The sequence below is a fragment of the Cnephaeus nilssonii genome (assembly GCF_951640355.1).
Source record: "Cnephaeus nilssonii genome assembly, chromosome: 7".
NCBI classification, from domain to species: Eukaryota; Metazoa; Chordata; class Mammalia; order Chiroptera; family Vespertilionidae; genus Cnephaeus; species Cnephaeus nilssonii.
In genome coordinates, this window is record NC_137078.1 from 71,582,719 (window position 1) to 71,599,142 (window position 16,424).

The following is a 16,424-nucleotide window of genomic DNA, read 5'->3' on the forward strand; positions in this document are numbered from 1 at the left end:
TCCTCGGGCCTATTCCTGAAAGAATAGGATTTCCTGCAGACTGAGCGAAGCAGAGAAGGGCGCAAAGCCCGCCGAGGCCCCTGGCCCAGCTGACAGGCCCGGACACTTCCAGAGGCTGGGGAGCAGTGAGGCTGGATCCTGCCTATGCTTGGTCCCTGAGACCCCTGGCCGGGCCAACAGGCCCAAACACTCCTGGGCGGGGCTGAGGGGACTGGGCGCCGCCATCTTTGTGACGAGTGATGCTTAATTTGCATATTACTCTTTTATAAGATAGGATTGAGGCCAATCCTTTTTTAAGGAATTTCAGAAGCTGAAGTACAGTAAAATTTATAGAACTTAGGTGAAAGTTATATCTTCATACCATGTTTGCCGATTCCTATAGTATCTTACAAAAAGCAGCCCATGTGAATACTTAGCCACTAACTGTACAACTTCAAGTACATTGGCTTATTCAAACATTTTCCAAGTGCAAGATTTGTAATTGCACTATCCTGTTAGTGCTTTTTCCCGTTCCCCCCAACCAATAAAATTGGCATAGTTTTTGGACTACCCTACTATAGCTCTCACTTTAACCATTACTCACCGGGTACTAAGAGGCCAGGGAAGCAGGTCAACATTTTAGTAGACATGCTGAGAATAGCTAATATACATTCTTCTTCCTCCCAAATTGAAGTGTTTTTCAATTCCCTATTGCGTTTCTTCTGTGGTTTGGCTATCAGCTACCCTTTACTGAATATTTACTATGTGCCAGGCTCTATCAATCTCATTTAATACTTTCAGTCTTGTTGGCCTAGAACTTGCCAAGCTCGATCTTGATGTGCATCCATTTCTTTGTCCTCTATTCCATGCTAATGTTCAACTTTTCCTTATCTGTCTATCATAAATGCAACTGTTTTTAATAGTGTAGGAAAATTTAAAGAAAAAAATTAATGAGCTAATGCAAATTGGTTAAAATTAGATTTTTAAAAAAGATGTAATTTTTTCTATTTACATGATAAAAGGAGTTACTGAATAATATGTACAATATAAACTATGTATGAAAACTCCAGCCCACAAAATATGTTATAGATAAATAGGGTATGGAAAAATATATATCTTAAACCAGTCACTACTTCTGAGGCAAAGATGGAAACTGGTCACAGAGGTCAAAGGAAACTTTCACTTTATCTATAGTACTTAAATAATAAAAATGACATTTTTATTATTTAAGTACTATAATAAAAATGATACAATATTCTTGCGAAGTTGGCGGACAGGCAACACCCAAAATAAGGATGATGATGGTAATAATAATAACAATAATAGTGTTTGTTATTGCTTGTATAAAAAAAAATGTTGCCCGCCCAGCCGGGTGTGACTCAGCGGTTGAATGTTGACTCAGGAACCAAGTGGTCACTGGTTTGATTCCTGGTCAGGGCATATGCCCAGGTTGTGGGCTCGATCTCAGGTAGGGGGTGTATAGAAGGCAGACAATCAGTGAATTCTTTCTCATCACTGATGTTTCTCTCTCTCTCTCCCTTTCCCTTCCTCTCTGAAATCAATAAAGATACATTAAAAAAAAAAAAAAAGTTGCCCTGGCTGGTTTGGCTCAGTGGATAGAGCATTGGCCCTGGGACTGAAGGGTCCCAGGTTCGATTCTGGTCCAAGGGCGTGTACTTTGGTTGCAGGTTCCCTGGCCCTGGTCAGTGTGCATGCAGGAGGCAACCAATCAATGTGTCTCTCTCACATCGATGTTTCTGTCTCTCCCCCTCCCTTCCACTCTCTCTAAAAAAATCAATGAAAAAATATCCTCGAGTATGGATTAACAAAACAAAAAAAATGTTGTCCTAGTTGGTTTGGCTCAGTGGATAGAGCATTGGCCTGCAGAACAAAGGGTCCTGGGTTTGATTCTGATCAAGGGCACGTACCTTGGTTGCAGGCTCCTTCCCAGCCCAGGCCCTGGTCTGAGCTCTTAAAAGAGGCAACCAATCAATGTGTTCTCTCACATCGATGTTTCTCTCTATCTTTCCCTCTCTCTTCCACTCTCCCTAAAAATCAATGGAAAAATATTCTCAGGTGAGGATTAGCAACAACAACAAAAAGGCCTTAATAATCTCTGGTCAGCTTAGCTGTTACTAAAAAAACTAAGTGGCTATAACCATCACATCACTTTCAGAGGTTCGGACTGGGCCTGATTTCTCATACTGAGCACACAATGTCCTGACAATCCTGTTTGCCTTAGCAACTTAAAATGCATAAGGGAAAGTCATACACTGTGTGCCACGCTCTTAGGACTAATGAAAGAACGCTTAACTATGGTGTCCTCCCTGCCCCCCACCCCCAGTCTTCTGAGGAGGCCAATCTACCTAGCTAGGCAAATAAAGATAGTTGCAAACTTGATAGGTGAAAAATTATAGTCCCAAGCACAACTACCCTTACCAAAATCCTACTTCCCTTATTCCACCCAGAAAAACCCTTGCACCAACCATCCCCCTTCTGGAAAACAATACTCAACTGGGCAGACCAAACACCACTGTACACTCATGGTTACAAGAGACACCCCCAAATTTTGGCCAAATACTGAATGACCAAATGTTAAAAATCAACATCCTGACAAAGTTGAACCTGAAGCCAAAGCTGAATATTATCAGCGAAAAACTTCTGAATATAATAAATCTAAAATTTTATCAAAAGAAATTATAAAAAATGTTAGTAGTCAAATTTTACAAACGTGACATTATCTGGTAGAAACAATGATTTATTAACACTGTCAATTACTACACTGCTCCTATGTTCACACCATTGCACATCTGTGATGTTAAATGGTCACTTTCAACGAAGGCCCATATAGGAGCACGAACTTTGGGGTCTCTCATTTGTCTCTAACACTTTCTTTTCTTCATTCTCTATGCCAGGGGTCCTCAAACTTTTTAAACAGGGAGCCAGTTCACTGTCCCTCAGACCGTTGGAGGGCCAGACTATAGTTTAAAAAAAAACTATGAACAAATTCCTATGCACACTGCACATATCTTATTTTGAAGTAAAAAAACAAAATGGCAAAAACACCCGCAAGTGGCCCGCGGGCCATAGTTTGAGGACGCCTGCTCTATGCTCTTAATTATGTTTGGATCAAAGATAATTTACCATGGATATTTCTGTACAAAATTTTAGAGTTTTTCTCCTTGTGAAACCCTGAAGTGGGAAAACTGACACTCTACTTTTAATTCACCTTTATCAGGTGAAGAATTTCTAAACAGGACTTTTTCTTCATACACTCACAGACTGCTGGGAGGTAAGGGCCAGATACTTTTCTCTGAGTACTATTTCCTTGATGTATGTGTATTTTCATCAGATTGTTCTCATGGATGCAACAGGCATGTTAAAAGTTTAGTTAAGCCCTAGCTGGTTTGGCTCAGTGGTTGAGCATCGGCCTATTGACTGAAGGGTCCCGGGTTCGATTCCTGGTCAGGGCACATGCCTGGGTTGCAGGTTCCATCCCCAATAGGGGGCATGCAGGAGGCAGCCGATCAACGATTCCCTCTCATCATTGATGTTTCTATCTTTCCCTCTCCCTTTCTCTCTGAAATCAATAAAAATGAAAAAGTAAAATAAAGTGTTTAGTTAAACCAAGAGTACCATAATCAGCCACACTCTCCTACTTTATATGCTGAAGACACATTATTTGTTTACATATCCCCTCTCCTCAACTGACTGGGTTCTAGCGGGAAGAGGATGGTTCTAATACGTTTGCTCCAAAGCCCAGGCCTCAGCCTGCCAGAGAGTGGGAATGAATCAAATAACAGCACAATCAGGAAATCATAGGAACAGGCTGGGAAGAGCTTTGATGCCACAGTGAGAAATTGCAAGAGATCGCTCTCTCACCTGCCAGAGGAGGTGGTTCCGAGTTCCAGAGACAGCTCCTACCCAATTAGTAAACTTTTAAAAACCTAGCTGAAAGATAGTTTAAACTGTCCCACTCCAATCAATCAAAACTGTTTTAGTTATATACACCATGCCTTATTGTGAAAAGAATTTGAGACAGTAACTGACATATTCTATACTTACTTGCACATCCTCAAGCTCATGAAGTTCTTAGGTTCAAAAAGAAGCTGGCAGTTGCACAGAGGTACTTTGCAAGAATGTCATCCTCATCCTCCCCCAGCCCTACTAGGTCACAGCAACTGCCACTACCTAGCAGGGAGGGAAAGAGTGGAGCAAAGCGGAATTTTGAGAGTGGCAGCAGGAAAGGTGGCTACAGCTCTCAAACATATGCTAAAGTCTCATGAAAACAAATCTCTCCTCTCCAAATGGCATTGTGAAGATCTAAGTTTTAAGTCCTAAGTTTTGCTGATCAAATCTTGAATTAATCAGGTGAAGTCAATTATATACACATACACCAATGCAATTTTAATTCTGCCAAATTCTGACATAAGGTAATGCTCAAATGATAGTTTACCTGTATGATGGGAAATGGAAGATAGTTCATGTTGTTAATAAAATACAAGAGGCTATAGCAATAGCCCATAAATGCTCCAGCCAGTAGAAAAAAAAGGTGGTATTCATTTAAGCAGGTTTGTGCAGCAGGGCCATCTAAGCTGAAGGGAAAAAGTTGCATTATTAATTCAATAGTCATGGACACATATCACTGTTTTAGGCTCAATATTTATTGAAAGCAAAGTTCTGACTTAATCACTTAAGAAATGCCCCAAATTCTAAAAAAATGGTTTGTTTTAGGTAAGAGTGGGCAAAAGATTAACAAAACCCCTTTAGTTAACTGTCTAGATCTATCCCCTAGAAATCTGATAAGGGTAAGAATGTGTCCTGAGATAGTAAGCAATGCTACTTACAAACTGGAAAACTGCACCTGGACTAAGAGAAACTATAAATAAACTATATACACCCAGATGCCACAACTCTGGCTTCCCTCTGTGTTGTCTCGTTAAACTGGGCAATCCCTCATAGGGACCCTTTTCACTAAAGAAAATGTAACACCATTAGAAAAAAAACTACCTTATATGATGGTAGCTGGGGCACAAAAGGAAATCAAGTATTCGGTACTACTCATGAACATTGTTTTAAAGTCAATGAAGAATAGGAAATTTACTACTAAGATTACTTCAGTTAATCTTTTCTGATTTTTAAAGTCACAATATCAACTTGCAATTTTTATCAATATTGTGTGTTCAAGAACTGTATAAATTACAGTGACAGCATTTTATTAGAGGGTGTAGGTAAAATTATTATAAAATTTTTTCTTCGTTTTTTCCATACTATCCTTCTTCCAACTCCCATGTCAATGCCACCTTCTTGGCTCCTCAGGAGAATGAAATGGAGGACCCATCTGTCTCCACTTTCTCCAAACCCAAGAAAAAGAAATCTTTTTCCAAGGAGGAGCTGGTGAGCAGTGATCCTGAAGAAACAGCTAGCAATGGAAGTCTTCCCAAAAGGAAGCAATCTTTCCCCAAAGAGGAACCAGCTAGTGACCCTCAAGAGGCGGGTAACAGTAGTGTGTCCAAGAAAAAGAGAACGTTCTATCCAAGGACCAGCCAATCTGCAGTGGAGCTGAAGAAGCTGCTGGCAGGAAGAGCAGCAGTTCCAAGGAAAAATTCTAAACACTATACCAGGAAGATTAGAATGGACATTTTCCTAGCGGGGTATTTCCCATCCCAACCCATCTCCAATGTTTCAATAAAAACAAATTCAAAAGAAAAAAAATTGCCACCTCCTCTAAGAAGCTATGCCATCTCCCTGCTTCCTGAACTCCGCTCAGGTTTTATCTGCACATCTATCTCACTTTCTTCCTAGTACAACCTATTTCTCACATATTCCTATTTCTCTATTACATCCATTGGTGTCCATGGGTTAAATTCCCTATTGTCCTCAACTCTCAAAGAGTCTATAGTCCATGTGCAAATCACTCTTACAAATCCAACAGCATCTAATATAGCACCGTGCATACAATAAATATTTCTAAAAAACTGTTGAATTCAAAACATAAAACATTTGATGTATGTAAAAAAGCACCTTTTACAGAAATCCAGAAAGCAAACAATATCCATAAACTATTAAACTATACAAGTCATCTTTGGCTTAGTAACTAAATGCGATTCCTTAGAAAAAAATATCTAATATTACCTCTCAGTACCAGTGCAGGGAACCACAAGAAAACTGTATCGGCCCTTGGTTATCACTGCAGCACACCAAGCCACCATCATTCCCATTGCGGCATGAATACATGAGTGCATGAGCTGCTGAGGATGAATGATTTTCCCTATCAGTTCCAGTCTGGAGCAGGGAATGGAAGGCACAACTGTGAACAGAACACATTAATGTGGCTTTATAATCTGCAGTATATGAGTACAGAAAAAGTCCTAGTTAAAAAGTCTGTAAGTTAAAATAATTTGAGAAAATATTGAATGCAATGGGATGCACACAAAAAAAGAAAAACCAAAGAACCTAGAAAGATGGAATATAAGGATAGTGTAAGTAACATTTTCCTTTCTTTTTAAAATTTCCTAATAGCTCAAATAGTGCCTACACTGGAACTTAGTCCTGTCATAAAAAATATATTTTTTTAAAGATAGTGCTTGCCCTCTAGCAAGTTATATTTGCATTTTGAAGATTAGCAATATAAAGTCCATCTGTGAAAAATAAAACACAAACCAGGTAAGTATTGACAACACTGAATACAAAAGTAAATGTTTATATGGGAATTTCTAATACCCATTTAAAAAAAAAATTTTTTTTTATTGAGTTCAGAGAGAGGGAGAGGAAGAGACAGAAACAGCAATGATAAGACAGAATCATCGATCAGCTGCCCCCTTCACCACCCTCACTACCCCCCACTGGGGATCGAGCCACAACGCAGTCATGTGCCCTGACCAGAATTGAACCACAACCTCCGAGTTCATAGGTCCATGCTCAATCACTGAGCCACACGAGTCAGGCTCTAATACCTTTTTGATAATCCGAAGTTTTCTGGAAGTGAGCTGGGGGAGGTGAGTGTGGGTATGAGGTGAGGGATGCTGACCATTGAAACAACAATTACAGGGTTCCCTAACCTATATATGTAGGCATTCTTCTTTCAATATACTCAAAGTGAAGAGGTTGCACAGAGATGAAAAACTAAGTATGAAGGGAAAGGGCTTAGGTGCTTTACCCTTGGGCAAGAGGTTGCTATCACCTCTCCCTCTCCATGATACATGCCTACAAAGGGCCATGTGAAAGAACACATGCTATAAGCCAAGGAGTCCTGAACATGGTTTGAACAGAAAAAGCATCCGTCATCTAGTGAGGGATTAGGAAAGCAAAGGAAAAGGGTATGTATTGTAACATCCAAAGTAGGATTTGAAATTTTATACCGTATCTAATAAGAAACCACAGAAGAGCTAAAAAGAGGACATTATAGTCAAAACAAGTAGTGTCAGAAAAAGCTTCTAATTGTATCTTAAGGAGAGACTCAAGGAATCTAAAAGGCAAGAGAGATGAGAAACTGAGGGGAAAAAAGTGCTCTGGAATTTAGCAGGTGATTATCCCAGTACAAAACATAATATTTTTAAGTTTTGGGGAAAATCTTAGAATTATACTTTTATATTTGAGAAATATCTAAGAAATCACTGTCCTAATCTCCTACCCTATAAAAATATCCTATATAATAAAAGCCTAATATGCTAAGTGCCCAGTCGTCTGGTTGTCAGTTCAACCAATCAAAGCGTAATATACTAATGATATATTAAGGCCGCTCAACCTCTCACTATGATGTGCACTGACCACCAGAGGGCAGACACTCTGACCGATAGGTTAGCTTGCTGCTGGGGTCCAGCTGATCGGGACTGAGAGAGACAGGCTGGACACGCCCTGGAGCCCTCCTGCGGTCCCTCCCTGGCTGGCCAACTTCCTGCGTCCCTCCCCAGCCCTGATCATGCATTGGTGGGGTCCCTTGGCCTGGCCTGCGCCCTCTCGCAATCCAGGACCCCTCAGGAGAAGTTGGAGAGCCGGTTTCACCCTGATCCCGCAGGCCAGGCCGAGGGACCCCACTGGTGCACGAATTTGTGCACCAGGCCTCTAGTCCTATATCATAAAAGACTAATATGCAAATCGACCGAATGGCGGAACAACCAGTCACTATGACATGCACTGGTCTCCAGGGGGCAGATGCTCAACGCAGGAGCTGCCTCCTGGTGGTCAGTGTGCTACCACAGGGGGAGTGCTGCTCAGCCAGAAGCCAGGCTCACAGATGGTGAGCACAGCAGCAGTTGCAGGAGGCTCTCCCGCCTCTGTGGCAGAGCTAAGGATGTCCGACTGACGGCTTAGGCCCACTCCCTGTCCGTGAGGGGAGCGGGCCTAAGCTGTCAGGTGGACATCCACCAAGGGCTCCCGGACTGTGAGAGGGCGCAGGCTAGGCTGAGGGGACCCCCCCCCCTACTGCGAGTGCACGAATTTCGTGCACCAGGCCTCTGGTTATTTCTATAATACATTACTTTTATAATACACTAGAGCCTGATGCACGAAATTCGTGCAAGGGTAGGCCTTCCTTCCCCTGGTTGCTGGCACTGGCTTCCCTCTGGCACACAGGACCCGGGCTTCCCTCGCAGCCCCAACTTCGTCTAGAAGGACGTCTGGTCTAATTAGCATATTACGCTTTTATTATTGTAGTAGATACGCTAAATCACAACTTGAACATCAGCTATGAACCATTAAAAGAACTAAATTTTTTATTGTAGTAAAATGAACTTAAAGTTTATTGTTTTGACCATTTTTAAGTATACAGTTCTGTGGCATAAGTACATTCACATTGTTGTGCAAATATCACCATCATCCATCTCCAGACTTTCCCATTTCCCCAGCTGAACCTCTGTCCCCATTAAACAATTCCCAAACCCTCCTCCCCAAAGCCCCGGGCAACCACAATTCTACTTTCTGTCTCTATGAATTAGATTACTTTAGGTATCTCCTAAGTGGAATCATATATTTGTCTGTAGAGGTCAAAATACTTCTTTTAGAAGAGAAATTAGCACTCAAATTTTAAGATAAGGCATTCAAAGCATGATTCTGCATACATTTGTAAAACTTTAACATAAACACAGCCCCTATTATACATTCTCATATACAAAATGCATTGAGTGTGCCCTTAATAAAATTCAGACATTTTTAAGATAATTAACTTTTGAAACTCACCTGAGTAGAACTCCACATTGAAAATACTTATTATTATTATTACCACCGATAGCAGCAGGAAGTAAAAGATTACATAGGAACTATATAGATCATTGAAACAATCTAAAACACAAGAGAGAGAAATTAGTTAAGATCAGTCATATAGTTATATTCAGTATACTGCAACAGAAAAGGGGCTTGAATCACAAGTCTAATTTTAATTTTAAAGTTATCCTTTCTTTAAGAATGTCCTCATACACTGCTGACAAGACCTATAGGATATCCACTCAACAACTACAATGTGAGTTATTTGGACCAAGCTCTGGGTCCTTTAAAATCCTATATAATAAAAGGCTAATATGGAAATAGACCGAACAGTGGAACAACTGAACAACGGGTTGCTATGACATGCGCTGACCACCAGGGGGTGTGTGTGGAACATGGCGGGCATCAGCAGCAGGTGGCAGAGAGGGGAACAAGGTGGGCGTTGGCTATGGAGAGATGGTGGAGCAGGTGAGCAGGGTCACCAGACCAAGGTGGGGCGCCGATCGCTGTCATTGGGGTGAGCCTCTGATGGTTACTGAAAAGTCTTTGCTCCCATGTGTCGCGGTCCCACCCGACACTCGCACCCACTGCTGGCGCCGGAGCTGCCGCTGGCACCCGAGGGTGCTGGCCTCGATAGCTCAGCGCCGTCAGTGGGTTCAAGCGGCGGCTGCCGGCCCTGATCACCCCTGAAGACTTCTCCACCTCCCCCTGCTCCTGAGGGGTGATTGGGGCAGCAGCCGCCGCTAACACCCGCTGACGGTGCCGGCCCCGCTTGCACCCACTGCTGGCACTGGCCCCAATCGCTCCACACCATCAGCGAGTGCAGCGGTGGCGGCAGGAGCGGGGCTGCTGGCAGACAGGAGACTGGGGGCCAAGGTGGGAGGGGCCAGGTTGGGGGCACAGAGGATGGGCAAGACCCGCCCCTGTGCCCACAACAGCCTCGCAGCCCACAGTTCCTTTCAAGGTGCATGAGTTCGTGCACTGGGCCCCTAGTTATATTATAACTAGTAGCCCATTTGCAGGATTCAATCCTGCAAGCGTCTGCTTAGGCCGCGTGCACTGCCGCTGCCGCAGCCTTGGGGCCACCACACCTGCACCCACGGGCCACTGCCGCCCCGCCGCGCTCCACCCCGCCGCGCTCAGCCGAGTCCCACCCCGCTCCGCCGCGCCCCGCCCTGATGGCAGGTGGCCAGTGGAAAACTGCTGCTGGCGGAAAACTGGTGCCGGCAGCCACGCAATTGGCCACCCTGAGTTCCGCCACCAGCGTCTTCCGCCAGCCGCATGGGTCCTTCCGCAGTGTTGGCCGTTTAGGCTGGCAGTAGGAGCGGGGGGCGGGGACTCGAGTCCCCGCCCCCCACTCCTACCGCCAGCCAATCAGCCACCCTGAGTCCCGCCCCCCGCGCCTCCAGCCGGCCCAATCGTGGGCGTAGCGGAGTGATGCAATTTGCATATTGCCTTTTTATTATGTAGGATTTCTTTTAGATGACCCAGATGTTAACATCAAACAACATACTACTATATGCAAATATATTTCATCATGTAAAACAGAGAAGTGCCACATTTAATAATATAGCAACAAAGTTGGGTTTTTTTAAATGTAAATATTTTTCAGATTTCTTCCTACAAAATGCAATTAGCCCTATAGCTTAAAAAGTAACATTTCTGGAAATAGTATAATCCATAAATCATCTAAATTAGCTGGAAACAAAAGCAATGAGGATGTCCCTGTGAAATACTAATACATTCATATTGTAGAGTAGCTCATCAATAATCCATTTCAAGCCCCAGCTGGTTTGGCTCAGTGGATAGAGCATCAGCCTGCGGACTGAAGGGTCCCGGGTTTGATTCCTGGCCAGGGGCATATGCCCAGGGTTGCGGGCTCAATTTCCCTCCTTCCCCCAGTAGGGGGCGTGCAGGAGGCCGCCGATCCATGATTCTCTCTCATCATCACGGATGTTTCTCTCTCTCTCTCTCTCTCTCTCTCTCTCTCTCTCTCTCTCTCCCTCTCGGAAAAAAAAATAATAATAATAATAATCCATTTCAAAAATATGGCAAACTTTAAAATATGCATGTATTATGCCTAAAAACATGAACAAAAGAAATAAAAATAGCAAGGACATATGTTTGCTGAACACAATTATAAAAGCAATTATTTTTAAAAGTATAATTCATTGACTAAAATAAAAAAATATTTATTAAGCATCCACAATTAAACACAAATACTGTACTGCTAAAAGAAAGAATTGATCCATGTTATTGGAAATAAGGAAAGAGTACAACTTTTCTTGAAAGACTTTGTGAAGCAAAAGTTGAGCAGAACAAGTAACAATTGATGGGGGGAAATGGCATAAATCAAATCCAATTTATGAGATTGGAGAAAGTGCTATTCGGATTAAAGAATACTTGGCCAAGAAATGGAAAAAAGTTTTTAACCTAAGTTCCAATTCTGAACTGATAATGGCTCTAGATTACAAGACTGAATATTCTAAGATTGTGACTAGACAGCCAAGATCAAAAGATCAATGAGTAATACAGATTCTGGCAAAGTGGAGAGAGAAGTACTTGCCATCCCTGCAATGGTTTATGGCTTAATTTCATCTGACCTATGGAATCCATACAAGTGATTGATATGTCTCAACAAAAAAATTAACATGACTTTAATTCTTTAGCAGCAACATCTCCAAAGGCCACAAAGTAAAGCTTTGCACTCCTTGACAATTGACATTTTCTTCTGAAAAATTAGTTTAACAACACACTTCCCATTTTCCAAAGCAAAAGAAATTGTTATTGTTGTTGAAGAGGATATAGGAAGTATTTCAAGAATATTTGTGCTTCTTAGCCTTAGGCAAGGCTTTAAAGACTTCAAAACCTAAGCTGGCAACATTTCTCTCTTTTTATTATTATTTTTTTAATTCTAGTATAGAATTAAATAAATTCTAATGCATAGTAAAAACACTGGTTCTGAAGTCAGAGACCAATGTTCAAATCCTACTTCAGTTACTCACCAGCTGTATCTCTGAAGACTTTAGCCTGAGTCTCAGTTTCCTCATCTATATAGTAGGGTTAATACCTCTTTATTACACAGGGTTGTAGGAAGAATAAGAGGCAATCTACTTAAGGTGCTTAGCACAATGCCTGGCACACAGTTGACAGTGATAATTGATAGCTCCTCATCAATCCTCGCATTTAACTCTATGTTCTTTAGTTTTTAACTCTTTCCTCCTTTTCTCTCTTTTCATCTTTCTTCCTTGTTAGCCACAATATAGAAATAGAGTATTCTTAATTTTAGACACGTTTTTTAAGAGCTATCTCATATTTCTATCCACAATATTTAAATAGATAAAAGGAACAGTTCTCCTTTAAAAGACAATCTCAATAAACCTGTCAAAAAGAAGAGACAAACAAATAAATAAATATTAAGTTGTGATAATAAAGTCTCTGACAGTTTTACCAATCTTATTATTATACTAGAGGCCTGATGCACTAAATTTGTTCAAGAGTAGGCCTTCCTTCCCCCAGCTGCCGGCACCTGCTTCCCTCTGGCACCCAAGACCTGGGCTTCCCTCGCAGCCCCTGCTACATCTGGAAGGACGTATGGTCTAATTAGCATATTACACTTTTATTATTATAGATAATGAAAAGGTGTAAGTTAGAAAGGAATGCCTTAAGATTACCGCAAAGTGAATATGTTGCCAAGGAAGCAGTAATTAAAAACAAATTTGAAACATAATACAATTTTTATGTTGAAAAGTAGGTCCTGTACATTTGTTTTCCCCAAATTGAGTATCACTTACCAGACAGCCACTGTATAGGATGCAATAAGTCAATGCTGCTGAAGATTATAAATACTGTGGTACAGATGGGTAGAAGCAGCACTGACCACACAATACTTGTAACTATCCTCCATCCCAAAACCTATAACAAAAATCAACAAAATCACTCAATCATGAAGTCAGTTAAACTATTTGTTATGCAAATCCTATCTTTTCATACAGGATGCTAATCACTAATGTTTATACCCAGATCATAGTCCATGCAGGTATATATAAACCTCAGTGGTTATTACTATTAATAACTTTAATTTACATACCACTATAGAATCTTGTATTATCAGTGAACTGTGGTTACGTTAGTCCAGAGTCAGGTGCAGGGGAGGGGGCAGATTTAAAACTGTATTTTACAGCAACTAATACTTGTCTGTCTAGGTTTAATTGATAGATATATCAACATCTAAAAGCTATATATTTTATGGGAACCATCTGTATACTGTAATGGTGTTTTACGATTATTAGATACGCACTCCCTATTGGGCAACTGACACATGGTATTCAGTCTGAATCACCAGTGCCTACCATGTAAGAGGCACAAGATTTACTGTTGAATAAGTGAATAGAAAAGCAAAGTGAATACTGATGGGTTTTAAGCATGACAATCGGATTTATATTTTGGGCGGTAAAACACCCTGAGTTTGTAACCTGGCTAAGATGACGGGACAAGGCCAAAACAGGGGGCAGTCCACGCAACTGCCCAAGCCAAGGGTTATAGTCAGGGTCTGAAGGAAGGCAGCGGCAATGGGAAAGGAGGCATAAAGGGGGGAAATGTATCCACATTTGTGAAACACATTATACGGGACATCGGTGATTGATACTAGGGGTGGTAACGAATAGGTAAGAAGACTTCAAGACTCAAAGTTTTTAGCTTGGGATACAGGGTAGATGGCTGTACCGTTGGGGTAGCCTAAAAGGGATATTGCTACTGTATCTCTTTGTCCTGCACAGAATGGATGCAGAATTGTTGATTCAACTTCAGCTAGGAAGTATCTGCTCATCTCAGTCCCACAGCGCACACATTCCTCTAACAAGGAACACCTGGAACACCTGTCCTGTTTCCAGTGGTCGGCACACTGCGGCTCCCGAGCCGCGGTTTGCCGCTCTGTTGACTAATGAGTTTGCCGACCACTGGGATAGGGGCTTAATCACAAGGAACAACAACAGCCTGTCATTATGGGAATCGAGAGTCTAGGTCAGTGATCGGCAAACTCATTAGTCAACAGAGCGGCAAACCGCGGCTCGCGAGCCGCAGTGTGCCGACCACTGACCTAGTCTCACCCCAGCCTCAGCTAAGTGCACGCATTCACCTTCTTTCCAACTCTTCGAACTTCTAATCCCAAATGACCAACAAGTTATTTATTTTGCACCTACTAGGCACACCACCCCTGCATACACTCTTCCCCCATTCCCTGCCCCAATCCCCACGCAGGTCAGCCCTCCCACTCGGACCAGTTTCCACTCTGGACTCCCCTTTCACCCCCTAACAAGTTGGCACTCAGGACATCCCGCACGCAGACACCCGGCACCCAGCTTTCCCTAGCACACTCCTCCCCCCGGTAACCAGCTTCCACTCAGGACGCCCCCGCCAGCCCTGTGATAAGCTCCCCTTTAGGAGGTCCTTTCCCCACGCGCTCCCCACGCTACGCCCGGGCCGGTCCCTCCCCCGCCCAACTCGCAGGCGCGGTCAGCGCCAATGGCCCCGCAGCCCCCGCAGCGGTCCAGCGCACACCACAGCGAACGCAGCACTCACGCGCCACAAGATGTCCCGCGACCCGCCGGCGCGGGGCCAGCTCGCAACCGTGGCCATGGTAGCCCCCGCTCTGAGGGGAGCAGAACGCGGCGAGCCCGCCCGCCTCCCTAGTTCAAAGGGAGGAAGGCCCCAGGAGGACCCCGTTGGGGCTGCCTCAAACGGTGCCTGAGCGAAGCCCGGCCTAGGACCCAATCCGTTTCTCCGATAATTCGCCTGGACACGCCCAGCAGGCCAGAATTCCCCCGCAGACACGCGTCCCAAAGGGGCCCGGGGCGCCAAAACTCGCCCTCGGGAATGGAAAAGGTCTCTCCGAAGCAAAGTCCGGCGAGGCACCAAAAATTGGGGGCGGTGCTGCTGCATGCTGGGAACTGTAGGCTCCACCGCCTCTGGAAGCAAGGACGAGCGTTGCATGCTGGGACTCAGAGTTACAAAGTACAGCATGCTGGGAGACGAAGTCTTCCTGAAGGTACCTCGTGGCATGCTGGGAGTCAGTCTTTTATAAGACATACTAGTGACCCGTTGCAGACATTTGTGCCTCAGTTTTGTAATAGTTAAGTTACTAGAATAATACATCTTGCTACAAAATATTACTAGAAGATCAAATGATCAGGTAACATTTATTGTTATTTTCTATAAATGAATACAATCTCTGGTATGCTAAAGTGAAAGGTATTATAGAAATATTCAGATAGGGCTTGATTACAAGTGAAGTTTACTATCACAACCCAAATTTATTACTTAAAAAAAAAAAAAGCAGGGAGCCAACTAGAAACTGAATTAAATATAAGCCCTTGAAGGGCAAATGTAAATTGGATAAGCTTCGCTATTACAAGGGCAACAAGAAAGAATTCAGCCGAAACCGGTTTGGCTCAGTGGATAGAGCATTGGCCTGTGGACTGAAGGGTCCCAGGTTTGATTCCGGTCAAGGGCATGTACCTTGGTTTCAGGCACATCCCCAGTAGGGGGTGTGCAGGAGGCAGCTGATAGATGTTTCTAACTCTCTATCCCTCTCTCTTCCTCTCTGTAAAAAATCAATAAAATCTATTTTTAAAAAAAGAAAGAATTCAGAGGAAAGAATGAGAAGCAGATTGCATCAACTCTAAGTTGCTGCTAAAGAAAAAGAATGGTATACTATGAAAATACTTAATACAGATTGTAAAGAGATTTGTTCAAAGAGGATTTCCTAGAGTGGGTGGTATTTCAGTTAATTTTTTAAAATATGAAGAGGTTAGAGAAGAAGAAGGTGTAGGGGTCCCAGATTGGAGAGGGTGCAGGCTGGGCTGAGGGATGCCCCCCCCATGAATGAATTTCATGCACCGGGCCTCTAGTCCTATATAATAAAGATGTAATATGCAAATTGACCCTCATGCCCTTCCACAAGATGGCTACCCCCATGTGGTCAAAGATGGCTGCTACAAGATGGTCGGCAGGGGAGGGTACTAATGGGCTATCAGGCCAGCAGGGGAGGGCAGTTGGGGGCGACCGGGCTGACAGGGGAGGGCAGTTGGGGGCAACCGGGCCGGCAGGGGAGCAGTTAGGTGTCGATCGGGCTGGCAGGGGAATGGTTAGGGGGTGATCAGGCTGGCAGGCAGGCAAGCAGTTGGGAGCCAGCAGTCCCAGATTGAGAGAGGGATGTCCGACTGCCAGTCCGATGCCAGTCGGAC

At 43.3% G+C, this 16,424-nt stretch overlaps 1 protein-coding gene across 1 annotated transcript in view; it reads right to left on the bottom strand.

The window, feature by feature from the left end:
* The window catches only part of NDC1 (NDC1 transmembrane nucleoporin), a 59,582-nt gene extending 44,500 nt beyond the window's left edge, over positions 1-15,082 (bottom strand). Inside the window, exons 1-5 of the mRNA XM_079776190.1 lie at positions 14,761-15,082; positions 12,975-13,095; positions 9,157-9,258; positions 6,115-6,289; positions 4,436-4,574 (exon numbers count right to left, since the gene is read on the bottom strand). Of these exons, the coding sequence (XP_079632316.1) occupies positions 4,436-4,574; positions 6,115-6,289; positions 9,157-9,258; positions 12,975-13,095; positions 14,761-14,817 (594 nt within the window). The 5' untranslated portion in view covers positions 14,818-15,082. The remainder of the gene's footprint in view (positions 1-4,435; positions 4,575-6,114; positions 6,290-9,156; positions 9,259-12,974; positions 13,096-14,760) is intronic.
* Positions 15,083-16,424: the final 1,342 nt, after the last annotated feature.